Source organism: Myotis yumanensis, unplaced genomic scaffold (genome assembly GCF_028538775.1).
Source record: "Myotis yumanensis isolate MYYU_CA2020_CCGP unplaced genomic scaffold, mMyoYum1.0.hap1 SCAF_5, whole genome shotgun sequence".
Taxonomy (NCBI): Eukaryota; Metazoa; Chordata; class Mammalia; order Chiroptera; family Vespertilionidae; genus Myotis; species Myotis yumanensis.
The window spans coordinates 8,406,934-8,428,412 of NW_027223756.1; the positions used below are offsets into that span (position 1 = coordinate 8,406,934).

At 53.5% G+C, this 21,479-nt stretch overlaps 2 protein-coding genes across 11 annotated transcripts in view; both read right to left on the reverse strand.

Annotated features, from left to right (window-relative positions):
• Positions 1 to 1,324, reverse strand: part of WWC1 (WW and C2 domain containing 1) — a 117,671-nt gene extending 116,347 nt beyond the window's left edge. Inside the window, exon 1 of the mRNA XM_070414449.1 lies at positions 972 to 1,324. Coding sequence (XP_070270550.1) covers positions 972 to 1,090 — 119 coding nt within the window. The 5' untranslated portion in view covers positions 1,091 to 1,324. The remainder of the gene's footprint in view (positions 1 to 971) is intronic.
• A 17,328-nt stretch (positions 1,325 to 18,652) lies between these two features.
• The window catches only part of TENM2 (teneurin transmembrane protein 2), a 1,191,402-nt gene continuing 1,188,575 nt past the window's right edge, over positions 18,653 to 21,479 (reverse strand). For all 10 annotated transcript variants that reach the window (XM_070414454.1, XM_070414453.1, XM_070414452.1 and 7 more), the window contains one exon: positions 18,653 to 20,877. In XM_070414454.1, coding sequence (XP_070270555.1) covers positions 20,116 to 20,877 — 762 coding nt within the window. In that variant the 3' untranslated portion in view covers positions 18,653 to 20,115. The remainder of the gene's footprint in view (positions 20,878 to 21,479) is intronic.

The window sequence follows — 21,479 nt, forward strand, 5'->3', positions numbered from 1 at the left end:
TTCTATCTCTCTCCCTCTCCCTTCCTCTCTGAGATCAATAAAAACATATTTAAAAGAAAAGAAATGCCGAACAGTGGAAACTGGGAGAAAGTCTGGAAGCTAAAGGCCACACCAGGCATCTCGGACTCCACCTGCCTCAGCAAAAAAATAAATAAAAATTTTTAAAAATCCTGTACTACAGCCGGCGTGGTGGCCACCAAGGTCAGGACGCGCAGGTGCAGGGCCGAGGAGCCCGGTCCCCAGAGGAAGAAAGGGAGGAGGAAGAGCGAGGGGCAGGGCTTTGCCGGAGGCCTCTCGCCCCAATCTACATGCCAACAGCTCCCAAGTTGCTGTGGATTCCTGGAGAACCAGTCTCCCCAGCAGCCCTCCCCTGCTCCTTCCTTCCCTTCCCTTCCCACTCCCGGCCTCCAGGCCACCGGAGGCTCCGTGCTCTTTTCCGAACCTCAGAGGCACCTGTCAAAACCCCCACTCCAGCCAGCCTTCCGTGCGCGCGTCTGTCCTTCCCCCAGCAGACTCCCACCGAACCCCGAGGCCCTCCCCCCGACCCGCAACCAGATGCTTCCCAGGCCCCCTCCCGCTGCCCGCCCTGCGCTGGGGAAAGCCTCCCCGGGAAGCCCCAGCATCACTCAGCTGGGTCGCTCCCCCGCCCCCGCCCGCCTTCTTCTCCTAAAGGGGCGGAGGCGGGGCTAGAGCTTGAGGTCAAAACTCCGGGCAGGTGCGGACTGGGGCCTAAGTCCTCCATCTAGGGATGGCGATGGGGCAGCCTGGGCCAACTCACTGCTGTCCCCTCCTCCCAGCAGCTCACGGGGGCCGGAGCGGAGATCCAGAAGGGCAAGGGGGGGGGGGGGGCGGGGGCGCAAAGAAAGCTCAAGAGGTTGGCGGAGCCACCCCGCCCTCCGGCCAGTAGTCCCGGCTGGTGGCCCCCAGGGCACAGACGGCCCGGGTGGGGGTGTGGGCCCCCCGGGTCCTACCTGTCTCGCGGGTCGATCCAGCTGGTGGTGCGGCTCGTGTGGTCTATGTAGTAGACCTTGCCGTCGAAGTCGCGCGCCTCCTCCCAGCCCTCCGGCAGGGGCAGCTCCGGCCGGGGCATCTTCCCAAGAGCGGCCCGCGCTCCCCCATGCAGCTCCCGGCCGCCGCTGGGGCCCCCGGCTCAGCGCCTCCGGCCGGCTGCACCCGGCCCGGGCGGCCGCCGAGGCACCATAATCGGGGGGGTGGCGGCGGCGGTGCCCGCGGCTGGGGGGCCCTAGCGAGGGCCGATCGGGGTGGCGCGGCAGTCCATGCGGCCCTGTGGCCCCGCGGCCCCAGCCCGGCGCCGCCCGCTCCTCCCGCCGCCGGCCGCTCACGCTGCCATGTGCGCCCGCAGCGGCGCGGTGCGGGCCCGGGTGCGCGCCCGGCCGGCGGGGCTGAGCGAGCCGAGCGCGGGTGCCGCCTGCCTTCCTCCGCCGCGCGGCGCGCTGCGCCCTCCACGCCGCCCGCCGCCGCCGCTCCCGCCCCGCGGCCGGGTGCCGTCCCTCCTCCCCGCTGCCGCCCGGCGCTCGCTCGGTTGGCGATTTCTGCCTCCGCCAGGTGCGGCGCGGGCGGTGCAGGTAGCCGCGCTGCCCCGGAAACGGGAGGCGGAGCGCCGGGCGCCTGGGTTCCAGGTCCCCTCCCCACGCCCAGCGCCGCGAGGGGCGGGTCCTCGGCCCGAGACGCGCCCCCTCGTGGGACAGTCCGAACAGCCGGCCGCCCGCCCGCCCCTATGCGGCCCGGGTCTGGCAAAGGGAGTCCTCCCTTTACCTGGGTCCCAAACCCAGACGGGAGCTCCAGCAGGCTAAGCAAGACCCGCTCTGCCTCTACCTCCCGACGCCCCTGGCTCTCCGCACCCCGAGGGTCCAAGGCTTTTGGCACAGGTGGCCCCGACTCCGGAGTAGGCAAGAAGTGGTTAAATAGAAACACTCTTGGAAATCGGGGAACATAAGTTTCACAGGATCTCTGATCCCTCCCCCCAGCACACACACCATCTGTCTCCCTCTTACTCCATTCTTCTCCCCGTGTTGTTTCACCCATCCCCCCACCTCCACCCCAGTGTTTGCAAATGTAGCCGGCTCTCCTTTGGGCCCCTCCCCCGAGAGGATTTCCAGAGGGTGTCAGGGTGAGCACTTTGTAAAAATAATAGTCATGATGTTGCTGTTGTTAGCCAAACTGAGTACGGAGCCGTCCCAGGCTGTGTGCCAGCAGCTTCACATACGTTCTCTTCTTTGCTGCCTTGAGGTATGTTACATATTTGGTAAGAAGGGGGTTTTGAAAAAGAATAAAGAACACACAAAAAATTTCATCTTGAAAAAAAATTAGAAAGCAGACCCGATATTTCTTGAGAAATGAAAAATATGTCATTCAAAAATAGAAGGTGGCATGATTGAATGGGGGGGTCCCCTGGCTTGTCTGTGTTTCTTGAATGTGTATCACCGTTCTTTTGCCCTGGACATATGTCCGGAAGCTGGACTGAGGGATGAAGCCCAGGGCTTCCGTGGATCCTCTTGCTGAGCCCTCACAGTCTCCCCGAGAAACCAGCATCTTGTGTTGTCTGGGCCCAGGTGTGCTGAACAAGGGAGGGAATCCCAGGTCTGTGGTCTCAACGGAGAAGACCGCCATAGCAGTTCCTCACCTCCAAGTGCCTTCTGCAAAGTCAATTACTTGCCTGAGGCCAGACCTACGGACTCAACTCAACGTTTGCCCTTCCTTCCCTCCATCATTCCACAGATGCCACGCATAAAAATCCGGAAACATGGACCTCACACTGGCCACCAACAACCAAAAGTAGGAGTTCCTCATCTTTTCATGGGGAATTCCCACAGCCCTCTACACTTCCTCTGCTTAGACCATGACTTCACTATATAAAAACCTCCCACGAGTAATTAGAACAGTAATTCAAACGGGTTCGATTCTGGTCAAGGGCATATGCCCAGGTTTTGGGTTCGATCTCCAGTAGGGGGCATGCAGGAGGCAGCCAATCAATGATTTCCTCTCATCATTGATGTTTCTATCTCTCTCTTCCTCTCCCTTCTTCTCTGAAATCAATAAGATATATATTAAAAAAAAAAAAAAAGAAACGTGAAGCGATGAAGTGTTTTCTCTTCCCAACACAAGCCCATGATGCGCTTCCAATTCCCCTTCCTGAACAGTGTACGTGGTTGCTTGTGACAACCCTCCGAATAACTGATTTTGTTTCTGTCTTGTTTTGCAATCAAGCCTCCTCACTGTTTGCCTCGCTGGTGGGGGAAAGCACCTTCTAGACTGACAAATTCAACTCTCTCCCCAGCCCAGGTGCCCAAGCCCTGGCCTCTTCCAAATAGCTTGTACCTTTGGACCCTGTAGACCTGAGTTGGGGAGCAGGAAAGCGAAACCAGAGCAGGAACTGCCTCCTTGAAGCCTTGGTCTGTTCGTCCACCCTTCTTACCTCCATCCCCGACCCCACCCCCCAACAAAAGAATCCCAGGTTATCTTCCAGAAGCTGCAAGCCGGGTGAGGTCATAAAACAGATGACTGCCTGCCCCATGTGATGGTGGGTGAATCATCCCCAGGCATTCTTCAAAGCTGAGGACAAATGTGAAAGGGATTAAAGGAAAAACCGGCTAAGCCACGTGACTTGGACGTTACTCTACAGGTGACTGAGCCGCAGGAATCCCAAGGACAGGCCAGCAGCCCAGCCTCTCCCGCCTCCTTCCTGGGGTGGTGTCTGGCTGCCCCAGAGCCAAGCTAGAGGACACGGCAGAAGTGACCCTAGGCCAGGGGTGGGCAAACTTTTTGATTCAAGGGCCACAATGGGTTCTTAAACTGGACCGGAGGGCCGGAACAAAAGCATGGATGGAGTGTTTGTGTGAACTAATATAAATTCAAAGTAAACATCATTACATAAAAGGGTACGGTCTTTTTTTTTTTTTTAGTTTTATTCATTTCAAACGGGCCGGGCGTAGTTTGCCCACAACTGCCCTAGGCCAAGCCTTTCTTCACTTGCGTTCACATCCAGGTGGCCCACAGGAAACACCTGTGCCCGGGACAGGTAGTCTTGTTTTTGAAAAAGACACCCACTTATATCCTCTCCCCCACGGCCACAGCGAAGAAGAAAGACCCGTTTCCACACGTGTGTTTCAGAGAATCTCAGCGTGTCAGGGTAACACGTTTCACAAAGATGGGAAGGAGGAGACATGAAGCTTTAAAAAAAGGAACAGATATGTCAGCAATAGTTTCCTGTTGGCTTCTGTTTTCTCCCGAAAGTGGAGGCTGTGGAAACCTCTGCTGAGGATTTTCTTGATGCCATGACGTTACCTCCCACACATCTGAGGAACACACACGGCTATGCTTCTGTGACTGAGCCGACCATGTCCCCTTTCTTTAGTCATGCATTTGCTGAAGTTCATAATTGAGCCCATGCGTTGATTTTTTTTTCAGTGATGGGGAAACACGTCCTAAGCCAGGGAAAATTAACGTAGAAGAAACTTGGCAATAGAAATGGTTTCTTATTTATCTCTGGGTCCTTAGTGCTTAATACAGTGCTTGAAAATAAATCGAAATAAGTCTAGCATTGCCTACTTAGTTTACAAATAGGGAGGTGGAGTTTCTTTCCTTTTTCTTCTTTTTTTTAAAAAAAAATACGTTTTATTGATTTTAGAGAGGAAGGGAGAAGAAGAGAGAAATATCAATTGACTGCCTCCTGGGGATTGAACCGGAAAGCCAGGCATGTGCCCTGACCAGGAATCGAACTGGTGACCTCTTGGTGCATAGGACGACACTCAACCAACTGAGCCACACTGGCCAGGATGGGAGATGGAGTTTTTATGACTCATGACACCTTACCCTGGCTCTTATTCATCCCCTTTTACAGATGCATAAACTGAGACTCAGAGACATGACTTTCCTATGGTCACATCATAAATAACAGAGCCAAGATTCCAACTCAGTTCCCAGTGGGTTTTACTGGTGAATTCACAGAAGTGTGGGCTCTACCAGGCCAACAAAGGAGGGACTTTGGGCACTACCAGTCTGGTTGGAAGGGAGTGGAGGAGCAGCCAGGACGGGAGTGGTTGGAGGTGGGAGGGCACATGCTGAGGTCAGAGCTGCCAAGGACCCGGCAGAGTTGAAGTGGGCGTCTGAATTCTAAGCTGAAGATGGATCAACCTGGTTTTGAACTCCACCAGTGCAGCAACAAGCCGCACCTGGGGTTAGCGATCTGGGAATTTAATAGGCTAAGCTAAGCGGTGGCCGTGGGAGGAGAGGCATTTTACCCCGGTGCTGCTGGCCTCCTCTCCCCCTTTCTCCTTGCCGGTTCATTCATTAAATCAGTGGTTCTCAACCTTGGCTGCACATTAGAATCACCTGGGAATCTTTTCAAAATCCTGATTTCTGGGCCTCATCCTCCGGAAATTCTGTTTCTTTGTTATGGGGTGGGGCCACAACATTAGTAACAAGGAAACAGAATTTCCGGAGGATGAGGCCCAGAAATCAGGATTTTAAAAAGATTCCCAGGTGATTCTAATGTGCAGCCAAGGTTGAGAACCACTGCATTAAATGAACTGGATTTCTCCTGGACACGACTATCCCGGGGCTGAGAGGCTTTCAACTCTCCCGTCCAAGAGTCCTCTGGGTACTGAGTGCTGGGAGCTGTGTCTTTCACCAACAAGGAAATGAATTATGCACGGAAGGAGGAGGAGGAGATGAAATCTCAGTTTCAAGGGCGGGGGTTGCGGGTGTGTGTGTGTGTGTGTGTGTGTGTGTGTGTGGAGAGGAGAAAGACCATGTGAGCTGAGGGAGGGAGTTCCTGCTGAGCTCCCCTCTTCTCCCCCCCAGCAACAGCCGAGGAGCCCTGGTGGGAGCGGGGGTGGGTGCGGCAACCAGCGGGCGGCTGAGAGAAGCCTCTCTCAGGGTATTTATAGCGCTTTATACGGCGTGCATCGCCATGGTACCCAGGCACTTCAATTAAACTCCAGCCCGACTGCCTAGAGACCGGTGGGACGAAACGCTCTTTACCTGTCCACTGCTCCTGGTTTGGCTAAGAATGTTCAATGAGCAATCGGAGGGAATGTCACAAGACACTGCAGTGGAGGCTGGGGCTTAAGCCCAGATAACAGGGTGGCTGGGTGGAGCAGTGGAAAATACATGGGCAGGAGAAAAAAATTTATGCATGAAACTCGGCTCTACATCTTGGTCGATGCGTGACTTTGGGCGTAAGACTGCACCTCTTTGAGCCTCAGTTTGCTCGTCTGTCAAATGGAGCAACAATACCCACCTCCCTGCTCACTCGTGACAACTTAGAGAGACGATAGAGGTAAAGTGCTAGCTCAGCTCCTGAAACACCAGAGTTCTTTTAAAGGTGGGTCCCTTCCCTTCTCAGCTCTTTATTCATTTAGTCAACAAGACTCCGGTCTGTCAACTGTGTACCAGACAATGAAGCAAGTGCTCGGGACACGCCGTGGTATCTGGTCCCACGGGGCTTACAGCTGAGAGGAGAGACGATGAGCAAATAATGAGCAAATGATGGCACGTTGTCGTCGACAAGAAGAAGGTGCCACGGAAAAACTTGGGAGGGTGGGGATTGGTGGAAAACCTACCTTAGCACCAGAGAAGGCCTACGAGAGGAGGTGCCATTCAGGCAGAAACCTGTAGCAGCAGCCACGTGAGGAGGCAAAGAAAGAGCAGTGCAGGCGAAGGAGCAGGGAGAAAGGCCCAGAGATTTGGTATGTTCAACCCAAGGAGCCCTGTTTCCCTTCCACCGAACACCCCCGAGGGGGTTGTTTCCAAGAGGGGGTGCAGGGAACCCGCCCTAGGAGGTGGTCACCCTACAATCTTGTGAGGATCCCTGAGCCCAAACACATGGCTTCCTGCGCTGTCATTGACGTCCTGCCCCCAGCCCTGGTTACCCTCGGGCAGCAGGCGCTAGGGTCTGACACAGCCTTGGGAAGACTGGCCTTCTCTGTCTTTTTTTTTTTTTTTAACTTTTTAAAAAATATATATATTTTTTTATTGATTTCAGAGAAGAAGGGAGAGGGAGAGAGAGAGATAGAAACATCAATGATGAGAGAGAATCGTTGATCGAGCCTGCAACCCGGGCATGTGCCCTTGACCGGAATCGAACCTGGGACCCTTCACTCCGCAGGCCTACGCTCAGTCCACTGAGCCAAACCGGCCAGGGCGCTCTCTCTGTCTTTAGATTTCAGAAGCTGATGTGTCCTGGCGCGGGTTTCTTAGGTTTATTTGGTGTGGGGTTCTCAGAGTCTTGAATCTGCACTTTGATGGCTCCGGTCAAAGTTGGAACATCTTCAGTCGTTATTTCTGAGTTCTTTCACAGCCCCACCCTCTTTCTCCCCTACGCCCCGGGCTCCCACTTTTTATTGTAGTCCCTCAGGCCCCTGGGGCTCTGTTCATGTCTTTATTTTTACTTTATTTATTTTGAAGATGTTTAACATAGATTTTTAGAGAGAGGGGAAGGGAGAGCGAGAGAGAGACACATTGATGTGAGAGCGAAACATCGATCGATTGCCTCCTGAACACCCCCTGGAAGCAGACACTCATCGCTCAGTCGGAGCCAACAGCACTCAGTGTGTCTCAGCTGGCGTCCACTCCTTCCCCTAAGGTCAGCTCCTTATCCTGCTGGTCCTCCTCCGCCCTCGACCTCCCTATCTTCATTTGTGCTCTCTGTGCATGCTTATCCACATAGGAACCTGCGGGTTCCTCCCATAGATCTCTTCCTGCTGTTTGACCCAAGCCCTGCCTAGCTCAGACCCTTTTGTCTAATTCCTATAATTTTAACGGTCTTAATTGATCTCATAACGTGTATTCTCACCGATCTTTACCCCTCCATCATACCCCCCAATCTTTCTAACACAAGTGTCTAAAGATGCATTCCTCAGGGTCAAACTAAAAAATGGGCCCTAGTTGGTTTGGCTCAGTGGATAGGGCGTCAGCCTGCAGACTGAAGGGTCCCAGGTTCGATTCCGGCCAAGGGCACATGCCTGGGTTTCGGGCTCAACCCCAGTAGGGGGTATGCAGGAGGTAGCCGATCGATGATTCTCTCTCATCATTGATGTTTCTAGCTCTCTCTCCCTCTCCCTTCTTCTCTGAAATCGATAAAGAAATATATTTTAAAAATAAAATGGTCTGGGCCCTGGCCAAGTGGCTCAGTTGTTTGGAGCGTCATCCCATATACCAAAAAGGTTTCAGGTTCGATTCCCAGTCAGGGCATACACCTAGGTTGTGGGTTTGATTCCCAGTTGGGGCATTAATGGGAGGCAACCAATTGATGTTTCTCTCTCTCATCTTTCCTTTCCTCTCTCTCTAAAATCAACAAAAACATATCCTCAAGTGAGGATTTAAAAAAAAAAAAAAGCTTTAAAAATGGCCTGGGAGCAAATACATTTGGAAAATGTTGGCTTCCATAAAGGAAAGAGACTTCCGTACGGTGGGACCTTCTGAGTGTACCTACAGCCACGGTGAGTAGCCAGGAAGACAGTGTAGAATACAAAGTGCCTACATGTATTTGACTAAAGAGCCAGATAAGAAATACGTTCAGCTTTGCAGGCCATATGGTCTCTGTCGAAACTACTCAGCCTTTCATTGTAGCTGAAAGCAGCCTTAGAGGATATGTAAACTCAAGGGCCTGGCTGTGTGCCAAGAAACCTTTATTTACAAAACAGACCCCTGGCCCTGGGGTTTTAGCTTACCTACCCCTCTGGTGAGATCATCAGTTTAATTACGGAGACCTGGGTATCATGCTGGAGGCCTTCCCTTTCCCGATTCCCTATGTACGTCTACCTACAGGAGCCTTGGATTCCATTTTTAAAATATGTACCTGCGCAGCCTCCCACCTGGGCTTCCTCTGCCCCATCATTCTCTACAGGCCCCGGGACACCTGTTGCACCCCTCAATGGCGCTTCACGGGCGTTGGAATAAGTCCTTGCCATGTGACCTAAGGCCCAGTTTGGGGCTGGCCCTGGCCCACCTTCCAGTGTCGATTTTCTGCCTCTTCCCCTCAGAGCGCAGTTGAGCTTGTGTATGTGGTTTGCAAACGTTTGACTCTCCTCGCCTCTGGACTTTCAAACAGGTCTGTTAACAACACTCCTCCACACCCGGGCGGGCGGCCGGTGTGGCTCAGCAGGTGAGTGGCGACCCAGGAACCAAGAGGTCACCAGTTTGATTCCTGGTCAGGGCACATGCCTGAGTTGCAAGCTTGATCCCTAGTAGGGGGTGTGCAGGAGACAGCTGACCCCTGTTTCTCTCTCATCAATGTTTCTCTCTCTCTCTCTCAAATCAATAAAAACATTTTTTTTTTTAAAAAAAGCCCTCCTCCTCTCCCTTCAGCTTGTGAATTCTCCTCCTTCAGCTTCCAGCTAAGATGTGACTTGTTCGCTCTCTGTCCAAGGTCAGGTTACGTGTCCCTCCATCCACTTTACCCTGTTCTGTTGTCCCTCCCAGCTAGACGGTTAGCCCCGTGAGGGCAAGGTTGTTTTATTGTCCCCACATCTCTGGTGTCTGAAACAGGCCCAGCACAGCCCACATGGGCCAGTGTTAGGGGACAGAACCTAAGACCGCCTGACACCACCTCCTAACCCTTTCCCTCCTGTAGGGAGCAGATGGCATTCATCTGTTGGAACAATTAGGAGTCCAGATGCCCCTCCAAGAAATAATTCGCCCATCTGTGGTGAGGAATGAGGATTTTGCAGCAGCCAAGGGTCCTGCATGGGAAGATTTTTCCTTTCAGTTTGAGTCTGAAGTGTCTTTCTCTAAGCCTCTGTTTGAGAACTCGATGTCTTTCTTTACAGAGCCAAGTGCAGTGTGTGGTGCATGAGTGGGTCCTGGGTTACTTACAGCAACAACAACAACAAAAAAGCTACAAAGAACATTCTGGGATAACCGGGGAAGTGTGACTGTTGCGTGCACTGTAGGCAGTATCGCCGCGTCAGTGTTAAGCATCCCTCGAGTGACAGCGTGTCACGGTTACGGAGGAGAGCACTCCTGTGCTCAGGAGCCACAAGCTGCCGCGTTTGGGAGTGTAGTGTCCTGATGTCTACAACTTACTTTCAAATGGTGCGGTCACCATTGGGGCTTTTCAGAGGCAGGGAGGGGAAGGAGAGAACTCAACTGCGGCACAAAGGTGAACAACTGGTCAATGGTAATGAGAAGGTAGGTATTTTATATTTCCTTTTTAAAAAAATGTTTTTATTGATTTCAGAGAGGAAAGAAGAGGGAGAGAGAAAGAGAAACATCAATGATGAGAGAGAATCATTGATTGGCTGCCTCCTGTACACCCCCAACTGGGGACTGAGCCCGCAACCCGAGCATGTGGCCTGACCGGGAATTGAACCGTGACCTCCTGGTTCATAGGTCGACGCCCAACCACTGAGCCACGCTGGCCAACCTGTATTTTATATTTCATTCAACACTCATCTCAGGTAGCCTGGCGTCTGTCACGGAGTGCACACGCCTCTGTCAATGCCGCCTGCACTTCAGCAGCTGCTGGCTGCCTGAGGCTGACACTGCATTGCTTAGGATGCTCTGTTGACTTCCTGTCTCTGAACCTCTGATACTGGGCTTGGAGCAGCTTTACAACCGAGAAGCCCAGCAAACACCCGTCTTTCTGGGTGAGCTATATACCTGAGCTCCAATGTACTCCATAGAGCTTACCATGTGAACAGTGGAAGCACAGAAAACAAACAACCCAAAAGATGGGGGCGAAACCTGCCTAGCATATTCCAAATACGGGGGAAAAAAAGATGGACGTGGATGTGACTTTGGGTCACAATTGCTGGCCTGGTCCAGGGTGCAGACTCTCTCTGGTCCATCCTTCCGGACAGCTCCCCGATGTCCCTGCAGGAGCTCAGCTGCGGGCGGCTTGGGGTCCCTCTGATGTCCACCCCATGGTCCCGCCTCAGGACCGAAATCACCTGGGAGGCTGAAGACTCGCCTGCATGGAATTGACAGGGACTCGTGGGCAAGTGGGGCCCCTTCCCTGGTCTCAGTCTCCTGGGGTCTGAGGCGGCACTTCCTGCATCCAGAACTCATTCCAGCCTCAAAAATGTATGTAAGCCTGTGGATTCAGACCCAGACTTGCCTGACATTCAAATCCAGGCTGCAGAAGCTGCAGAGTGGCCAGTACAACATCACTACCCCTCCCCCCCGCCCCCTGGGGAAATAGCGAAGATTGCACCTGCACATGAGAGCTTGCACCTGAGAGCTTGGAAAAGCTCTAGGCTCATCTGAGTGGAGGTTGGTCTCACTGGTATTCTGAGGGCATGAGGACCAGGAGCCCTTCTCTCTGGAGCCCTCCTCTCCACGGTGCTCACGCTCAGCTCCAGGGCTAAGAGAAACGAATGTCCAGTCAGCAAGTTAACAAGTAACATGGCTGCCCCTTCCTGCCCTCCCCCCAGGGGCAAGGTTCACAGGTGTGCCTTTGGCGGGCTAGACTGGGCATGGGAATTCCTGGGGCAGGTGGGGGGCAACTTCCCAAACTACACGGGCACAGTCCACTGCCTGGGCTTGCTCAGCTGAGCCCTCCCGTGGGCAGGGGGGCAGGAACTCCCTGCTCCGGGTGGTGGGATGGTCTCCATCTGGGAGGCATCCCCCGGGGAGGCATGAGCGGGGCTCATATCACAAATGGAGCTCCGGAGCCAGAAAGATGGCAAACAGTAAGCCCAGTGAGGCCGCGAGGGGTGAGGGAAGGTGCTCCATGAGCTCTGAGGGGTCACGCAGAGGCCGGTGACGGGCCTGGAGGCCTCGTTCTTCAGCTTCCTCCCTTGCAGTGACCGTGCGCTGGGCCCGCTCCTTGCCATCCCCACTTGAGCTCCAGGACGTGGGATGCAGGTGTTTTGTGCCTGGAGCAGGGAGGGTGTGTGCATCTGCACGCTCAGATCTCTCTCTGTGCAGCCAACAGAGCAGGTGGCTCTTGCCACAGAAGTCCCATGTGTTGCTAAGTCCAACAGGCAGGATGAGAATAGTAATAGTTAGTGGCTGATCAGTAGCCACCTCCACGTGCCAGGCACTAGACTGGGTGTTTGTTACAGCAACCTGTGAGGTGGTGTAATTACACCCACCTCACTGGCCAGGGAACGGAGGCTTCCGAGGTTCAGCAAAGGCCCAGACCTGGTTAGAAAGGGCAGCGGTTGGGATTTAAACTTTCTTTTTTCCCTCCAAAGACCAAAGACCAGAACTCAAAGATGCCCCACTATTGTTCTTGAGCAGCAGCTGACTGTGTAGCATGCATTTATTAAGTGCTGGGCACTGCCAAGCACTTTGCATATATTCTTTTCATTAGTCTTTTCAAACAATCCTATAAGTAGATGTTTTTATTCCCATTTTACAAAGGAGAAAAGAGGGGCGCAGGAAGGTGTGAAAAGTCTACCCAGGGAGTGAATGGTGGAGCCGGCTCAGAACACAGTCTGGCTGTCGCATGGCAGCTGCTCTTTGGAATCTGCTTCCTGGATCCAGTTCCAGGGGCCTCTTTCAGGAGCCCCTGCCCTGGGCCCAGGGCTCCCCCGGTGGACTCTTTCTTCTCAACCAATTTAGCTGCCTCTCACCTTCCCTACACCGGCCGGCCGCGCCCAGGTTTTTACGGGAAAGGCTGCCACCTAGTGGCCTAACTGAAAACTTACCATTTACCAAGAGGACGCCAAGAGTTGGGAAGGGGGGGGCTTTGGGAATATGAACTAGTAGATAAGTGGTTCTCAACCTTCCTAATGCCGCGACCCTTTAATACAGTTCCTCATGTTGTGGTGGCCCCAAACCATTAAATTATTTTCGTTGCTACTTCATAACTGTAATTTTGCTACTATTATGAATCATAATGTAAATATCTGATATGCAGGATGTATTTTCATTGTTACAAATTGAACATAATTAAAGCATAGTGATTAATCACAAAACAATATGTAATTATATATGTGTTTTCCGATGGTCTTAGGTGACCCCTGTGAAAGGGTCGTTCGACCCCCAAAGGGGTTGCGACCCACAGGTTGAGAACCGCTGTAGTAGATGAAGTCAGTCTCTGGGAAGAGCCCCCGGCTGGAGCTGGAGCTGGCTTTTCAAGGGCTGCCTCACACCCAGAGTGCCAGTTCTGGGCATCGGGGGGAGGGTTCGGGCTGCCCAGGAGCCTCAGGACAGAAAGTGGGGCTTGGCTGTGGGCACGGTAGGTCAGAAGTTTGTTGGAAAGTCCTGACTCAGGCATACCAGAGGCCCCTGAAGGTAAGCCTCAGCTAGACTTCTTTGTTGTTGTTAATCCTCACCCGAAAAGATTTTTTTTAAATATATTTTTATTGATTCCAGAGAGGAACGGAGAAGGGAGAGATAGAAACATCAATGATGAGAGAAAATCATTGACTGGCTGTCTCCTGCATGCCCACACTGGGGATCGAGCCCGCAACCTGGGCATGTGCCCTCACTGGGAATTGAACCGTGACTTCCTGGTTCATAGGTCGATGCTCAAACACTGAGCCAGGCTGGCTGAGCCTGAGGATATTTTCCCATTGATTTTTAGAGAAAGTGGAAGGGAGGGAGAGAGCAAGAGCGAGAGGAACATCAATGTGAGAGTCACATGGATTGTTTGCCTCCTGCACATACCCTGACCGGGGTCAGGGATTGAGCTTGCAACTGAGGTACATGCCCTAGACCAGAATCGAACCTGGGACCCTTCAGTCTGCCAGCCAACACTCTATCCACTGAGCCAAACCAGCTAGTGCTCAGCTAGACTTCTTTTTAAAAAAAATAGATTTTATTGACTTCAGAGAGGAATGGGGGGGGGGGGCGGGGAGAGAGAGAGAAACATCAATGATGAGAATCATTGGTCAGCTGCCTCCTGCACGCCCCACATTGGGGATTCAGCCTGCAACCCAGGCATGTTCCCTGATCGGGAATCAAACCCTGACCTCCTGGTTCATAGGTCAGTGCTCAACCACAAAGCCACGCCAGCCGGGCTCAGCTAACCCTCTCCCAAGGAGCTCTCCTTTCTCCCAGGTGCGGCGGGGAAGAAGCAACATTGGGACGACGACGATGAGGCTTCCCTTGGAAAGAGCCCCCCAGATCCTGCCCTGGGTGTTCCACGCTCTAAAGACACTGTCCCCAACCCCGAGAGGGGACAGAAGCCCATCCGCCCTTCCCACACCTGCCCCTGTGTGAGGAGCTCTCCCTCTGTCCTCTAACCCTCCTCCGGGCTGTGGCACTCGGGCTGTGGCAGTCTCCCAGGCTGTGTTTTATAACCTCCTCTTCCCCCGCCCTCCCGCCTCCCGCCTCCCGCCCCTCCACTTTGCTAATCGAAGGATTTACCAGGCGGATTTCTCCGCAGTTACGAGAACCCCACCTTAGTGGCCGGCAGGAGAATGTCCAGCGTCTGGGCCTGGTTTTCATACTGCCTTGTCCTCTCTGATGGGCCTGTCTCTGGCCACGTGCCTCCTGGGGGCGGGGGCGCAGTCCAGCACACGCAGGTCACCTGGGGAGTCTCGGGCCGCCGGTGCCCAGACCACACTTGTGGAAATTCTGGTTTAATTGCCCCGGGACCTGGAGGTCGTGGCCGAGTATAGGAAGCTCCCAGGTGATTCTCATAGGCAACCAGGGACCTCATGCACAGCCATTGCTCTGCGCTTCTCCCTTCTGCCACACCCGCTCCCCTCTCGGCCCGAGGTGCCCTCTCCACCCCTACCTGGGGTTCTCCCACCCGGAGCCCCTCGCTGCAGTGCTCGGGAGAGACCTCTGGCCTCTCCTCTGGGCTCGGCATCTCTATGCATCTCTTCTGTGCCAGCTTTTAGCCTACTGTGCCCCCCACTGATTGACTTGTGAGCTTGTCTCATACTTTAGACCCGTGGTTCTCAACCTTGGCTGCACATTAGAATCACCTGGGAATCTTTTTAAAATCCTGATTTCTGGGCCTCATCCTCCGGAAATTCTGTTTCTTTGTTACTAATGTTGTGGCCCCACTCCATAACAAAGAAACAGAATTTCTGGAGGATGAGGCCCAGAAATCAGGATTTTAAAAAGATTCCCAGGTGATTCTAATGTGCAGCCAAGGTTGAGAACCACTGCTTTAGACTGAGAGCTTTTGGACCATGTTTTATTTACCTGTGTATCCCCTGATTCTGACAGTGCCTGGGACAACATTGTGCTTGGGGACTGTGCCCCAATGGGTGTCCTGCTCAGATGCCAGTCTTCATGGTGCTGAGACACCCAACACTCCAAAGTCACCCGTTCTTAGAAGCCCTGAGGCCATGAGCAAGGGTCTCACGCTGAGAGCGCCTGGTCACATCCCCTGGACTGGGGTCGGGGGTAGCACCCTCCCCACACCCTGGATGAAAATGCCTCCCCTATGACGAATGGGTCATGCCTGTTTCCATGTTTAGAAAACCTGGGCTTGGAGCAAAGATCCTATATAATAAAACCCTAATATGAAAATTGACCAAACAGCAGAAAGACCAGTTGCTATGACATGCACTAACCACCAGGGGTCAGACGCTCAATGCAGGAGCTGCCCCCTGGTGGTCAGTGTGCTCCTATAGCAGCACTAAGGAGGAGCAAGCCCGGCTTCTGGCTGAGCCAGGCTCATGGCTGGTGAGCGCAGCCTCGGTGGTGGGAGCCTCTCCCGCCTCCCCGGCAGCGCTAAGGACCCCTCAGGGGATGTCTGACTGCCGGCAAGCGGACCTCTTCTGAGGGATCCTCTCCCCCACCCCCCCAAGTGCACTATTGTGGTGCACCAGGCCTCTAGTGAAATAATAAAACCCAGGAATTCTTGAGTACTTACGTGTGTCAATGACTTAGGCAGTGTTTCATTTAATCATCCCAGCAGCCCTATCTATCAGGCCTTCCCGGGGGAAACTGAGGCTCACGGATGTTGCGTTGTGCGCAGACTGCTCGGCCTCACCAGCATCGTCTCCTCCCCTGCCTGGGCTCAGAGTCCGACTACATTTTCTAGTCTCCCGTGGGGGCGGTGGGGCCCGCGCAGCCCTAGGGAGTGTGCGCGGAGGGGTGTGCGTGCACCTTTCCAGGTGGGGCCGTTAGAAATCGTCACACACGTGACCTTGGGTCTCTTTTCCCATCAACCAGCGGAATGGAGAGGACGTCAAAGATCCAGAGGGCCTGGATGAAGGCCGGGGCCTTTGAGGACCGAGAAGAAGGCCGAGCCACCGACGGGAGGAGCCCAGGACCTTGGGCGACTGAGCACAGTAACCAGATCCCATCGCTGACCCACCGTGGACCACATATGAGTGAGGGTTCAATTTTTTGTTTGTTCACATGTGTTTGTTTGTCTTGCAAAGCGGCTGCTGCTACTTAGCCTAATGGATACCCTGGGACCTTCCCAGGTCCCCCTGTTCAGTGATTGTCGAGTTCGGGCCTTTTTCCCAGGCGGGCTGACTTCCGAGGGCACCTGTACCCCTCTGGTCCCCTGTGCCGCCTTCCGGAATTCTATGTCAGTGCGCAAATACTTCTGGAAGCGGTCAGACACTTCATCCTGTGCTTGCCCACAGGTCACTCAGAGATGTTGGCATTGGAGAGAGTTTCAGGTTCTAGTAAAATTCGGGTGACATGACCCTGTGTCAGCCTCGCTAGGCATCCAGCCCTCTGGGTCTTCCTGCCTGGACTTGGGGCTCAGCCGGCTGCCCCCTGGCTTCTTGCCTGAGATCAGCTCCCTGCCTTGCTGGGCCCCGTGGTTGCATGTACCCCAGGGAGACAGGGCACGGTGGTCAGTGCCCCTTGTAGCTTCCACCAAACCAGGATTCGATCCGGAGGCTGTTCTGTGGGTTCACGCCCACGTGGTCCTGGTGCCCGTCGGGTTAAACAAGGCGGCTGGACCCGAGCACAGGGAGGAGCTGTTTCCTGCCTCCTGTTATTTTCCCTGAAGGATAATGGCCCAAACCCTCGGCACTCGGGGTACAGGGTTTGCGTGTGCTTCTGAGGAGGAAGTCTCTGGAACACGTTCAGGCCCCGGTTTGCGTGACCTGTTGGTGATGCTGACAGGCACATGAGTCCACACCTGGTGCAAAGCCTCTCTCTCCCCTTCCTTCCACCCGGGAAACACCCACCTGGCGAGATGGCCGGGAGGCAGCATGATTTAGGGGCTCGGGGTGAGGGACCACCGCCCTGGAGAGGTTTTGAAATCTGCTTTGAATCTGATCCCACCACTTACCAGCTAGGTGCAGTGGTTCTCAACCTTCTGGCCCTTTAAATACAGTTCCTCATGTTGTGACCCAACCATAAAATTATTTTCGTTGCTACTTCATAACTGTAATGTTGCTACTGTTATGAATCATAATGTAAATATCTGATATGCAGGATGGTCTTAGGCGACCCCTGTGAAAGGGTCGTTCGACCGCCAAAGGGGTCGCGACCCACAGGTTGAGAACCGCTGAGCTAGGGGATGACTGGCCTGTTCCCTCACCTGCACAGTGAATGCTTTGCAATCTGTCCGCTCAATTCACTCCCATTTCTTCCTCTGTCACCCAGAGTGCCTTCACCTGGGGTCAGTGGCCGGCAGCCTCTTCCTTCCTCTCAGGCAGATGACCTGCCTGTCCTCCCAGCAACAGAGCACTTGTTTGTGAAATTAAAATGGCTCCCTCTTGTGTTTGTTTGAAAAAATGCAGCCTTCAATCATTGTATCTTCAGACCCGTGTTAACCTCTTGGGCATTCCGGCCCAGCTGGTGGTCTCACCACAGGCCCTTTGCATATGCTGCTCCCTGGTCTGGAACGCATGTCCTCCTCTCCCCCTGGTTACCTCCTACGTCACGTTCAGACCTCAGCAACCTCTGTGACACTCCCAGCCTAGCTCACATCCCCACTTATGTGCAACCATAGCTTTAGCAATCTATCCCTTCCGGCACCAACACCCCTGTCATTTTCTTCACTTCCCAGGGTCATTGTTTGACTATTGTCTCTCTGCAACCCTGACCGTGAGTTGCACGAGGCAAGGACCCCTGTTTATGTCTACTCACCTCGTTTATCCCCACAACTGAGCACAGGCCCTGGCACGTGGCCAGCTCTCAGTATGCTGATGTTGAGGATTAAGTGGAAGTATTGTGTGCAGGGCACTTAGCACTGTTCTCGGCATCTATAAATATTAGCTATGAATGATAATATTCTAACTAGGGTTGGTGCACAAAAATTCATCTAAATCCTAAGTCCTCTTTTTACTTGGGTTGTCCTAAGTGTGCCCATTTTGAAGTAAATTGACCTAATCTGGAAGAAAATACGAACACATACACCAAGCATGTCAAACTCAAAGGCTAACACTGGCCAAATAAATGAGGCATGCGGCCCGTGGGCAGCGAGTTTGACATGCTTGACATACACACACTCCACACACAGAACTATACAGACACATGCATGTCTCCCAAAATGTGAAGGTGTTTGCAGTCAATTTCCTGCCAACGCTTCCCAGAACTAGCAGGGAGAGCCCTGACTTCCTGGGAGGCCTGCAGGGACCCACTTAGCCTGGGTGGGCCTGAGGGTCCTCACTGCCCACCTGTGTCATGAGAGAGGGGGCTGCAGGTGTAAGGAGAGACCAGTCCAGAATGGAGAGCAGTCTGGGGCCCCTGAGAGACCTCCAGCAAAAACTCCTCCAAAACTTCAACATGCCAGCGCATCCATCCCCCTTTCTCCAGCGACTTGCACCGTGCCCTCCCCTCAAAGCATTTCCACAGAAGACCAGTGTCCACAGGAGTTTTAGAGACTTTATTTATGTATAAACCATTTAAACACTTTGCCATAAATTATCTTTGCCTGTCCCTAGTCTTTGCTTAGCAGCAAATTAAAATTAATATAAAAACTCGATGAACAATTCATACATGTATATTACAAAAAAGTTCCTGTACCAAAGTTCTTATTAGACATTTTTTTTGTGTTTTTTTTTTAAACTTTTTTGTTTGTTTGTTTTTTTTTGATGGGTTTTCTTTTCTTTTTTTTTTTTTAATTTTTTTTGTTTTGTTTTCTCTCCTCGTGGTGACTGTCATGTGATTGTCTCAGTTTCTGGACCAAACAAACACACTAAGAATTTTTAAACCGGAAACAGTGATTGTGCCTCGAGGCTAAGGTATGTACAGGGTGATCGGAAGTGGTGCCCGTTAGCAAGAGTGTCACGATGCCACACCTCTACTGCAACTGATAACCCACGAACTACGGAATCTAGACGGACTACACCCTGTGACTGCGGATTACTGTCCACAATGGAGTCTTCAAAGACAAAAGAGTATGAAATCCCCCTGCGGGGACGAGAGCCGCCGTTCTGAAGGGAAGGGTACACTCTGCGCTCCCATAGGTGAGCTCAGGCCCCACGGTGTCGGGACCTGAGCGTTAAGTGCTGAACGGTATTATTTCGCTTTGACGTTGGATAGGAATTTCCTTTTCCTGCTCCCCCCCCTCATGTTTTTTTTTTCTTTAAATTTTTCTTTAAAAAGTATTTCCAGTGCTCACTCTTTCACGTGTACGCCCCCCTCCCCAGTCGCTACGCACAAATCGCCGCCCCCCACAAGTTGTGTTTTAAATGCACCTGTATTGAAACGAAAAAAAACGTCGGTAGTAGTTTGTCCATCAAGCAGTCTGATTGGGTCTCCTCAGCTGGTTGGGCCGGGTCCGGGGATGCCGTCCCAGGGGAGTCTCTGCGTCGCTCACCTTCGAGTCAGTGAGGTAATAGCACAGGAGGCCTGCTCGCCTTCATCTCTTTGTTTTTCAGTCGTGTGTTTGTTTCGCTTTTCGTTTTATTTGCGTGTGTGTGTGTGTGTGTGTGTGTGTGTGTGTTTTCTCTTTTGTTCCTTTTGGACATTTTGCGTCTCTTTCCTGTGTAGACCCAGAACAAGTGGGTCGTATGTTAGGGGAACTTGGAACATGGCGTGTGTTCGTTCGTTCGTTCGTTCATTCATTCGTTTGTTTTGTGTGTTGTTGTTTTTGTTTTTGTTTTTTTCTCTCAGAATTGTCAGCCGGGCTTTAGTCTGCTTTGGGAGGTGGGACGTCTCGCTTGGTCAGTAGCATTGGAACTCAAAAAATGTGAGCTTGCTTGCCACTGGTGCCCAAGGCAGCCCGGCCTCAGTGCCCCTGTTAGGTCTTCATCTCCTTAGGAGAGGAGAGGACAGTTACTCCCGCGGAGCCATCCAGACACGGGATGGCAGCCGGCGATTGTGTTACCTCTTTCCCATCTCGTTCTGTCTTAAGAACTGGATGTTGCTGCTACAGTCTGCGAGCTCTGGGTACTGCTCCACGGGAAGCACGTAGTAGCCCTCGTACCCCTGCACGCGGCCCGCGCTCAGGAGCTGCTGCCGCTCGCCCTCAGTCCACAGGCGGCTCCCCTCGCGCCCGTCCCTGGCCCTCTGCTGCTCCTTGGCCCAGGCGGTGCCCAGGGCCCTCTGTCGGGCCTGGTCCAGCACGCGGGCCTTCTCTTCGTCCAGGGTGTCAGGGGTGAGGCCGTAGCGGATGCTGAGCAGCAGCGTGTTGTACTGGAACTCGACGTTGGTGAACCTTCGAGTCCTGCCGTTGACCAGCAGCGTGGGCTGCGACACGGTCACGTTCACCCCGCTCTCCAGCACCTTGCGGCCGATGGTGGTGCCCAGTGTGACCAGGTCGCCGTCAGCCGCGCTGATCTTCACAAAGTAGTGGGTGTCCTTGCCCTCGATGCTGTAGTGCATTTTGTCCAGGTAGTAGGCGTTGTTCAGCACGGACGCCACCTTGCGGCTGTCCTCGCTGGCGATGCTGGACACGCCCGTGCTCACCCGCCCTTCTTTGATGGCGAACAGGATGCCTTTGCCGATGATGGGCGTGGTGGTGGCAAACCAGTGGCCAGCTTTCTCGCGGATGCTGGCGTGCAGCTTCTTAGAAATGACCTGCCCTTCTAGGGCCAGGAAGGCCTGGTTGTGCCTTTCTGTCGTCTGCTGGACCCCTGTGATGAGCTGCGGGCAGAAGAAAACATGAGAGCTGAGACCGTGGGCATGGGCTGGGAAGCTTGTTACAGAAGGATCAGCAAGGGAAAAGCTTGGTCTCCCTGTGAGACTGAGGTTTGCATCTTTGATGACATGCACTGACTGTTTTTTTAAAAGACATATGTTCTTATTGATTTCAGAGAGAGGTGGGGAGAGGGAGAAATAGAAACACCAACATTGATCAGCTGTCTCCTGCACGCCCCCTATTGGGGATCGAGCCCACAACCAGGGCATGTGCCCTGGGCAGGAATCAAACAGGTGACCTCCTGGTGCAGGGGACAAGGCTCAACCAACTGAGCCACACCGGCTGGACTCAGCTTACCTTTTGAGACTGGGACAGGCTGGCGGTTTCCGGGGCTCTGGTGGTGTGGCCTGTCTGCTGGAACTGTGCCCCTAACTAAAATGACGGTATGGCGGTTTGCCACCTCGCTGGCACCTGCACCCAGGCCTCCCCACTCGCCTGGTCTGTCCCTTGGAGGAGGAAGAGTCGCCGCATTCCGAGGGCTCGGCAGCTGCCTTGCCCACTTCACACCCAGGCGTATCCTGGCCTGAAGGGTGGGGTGTGTGTTTGA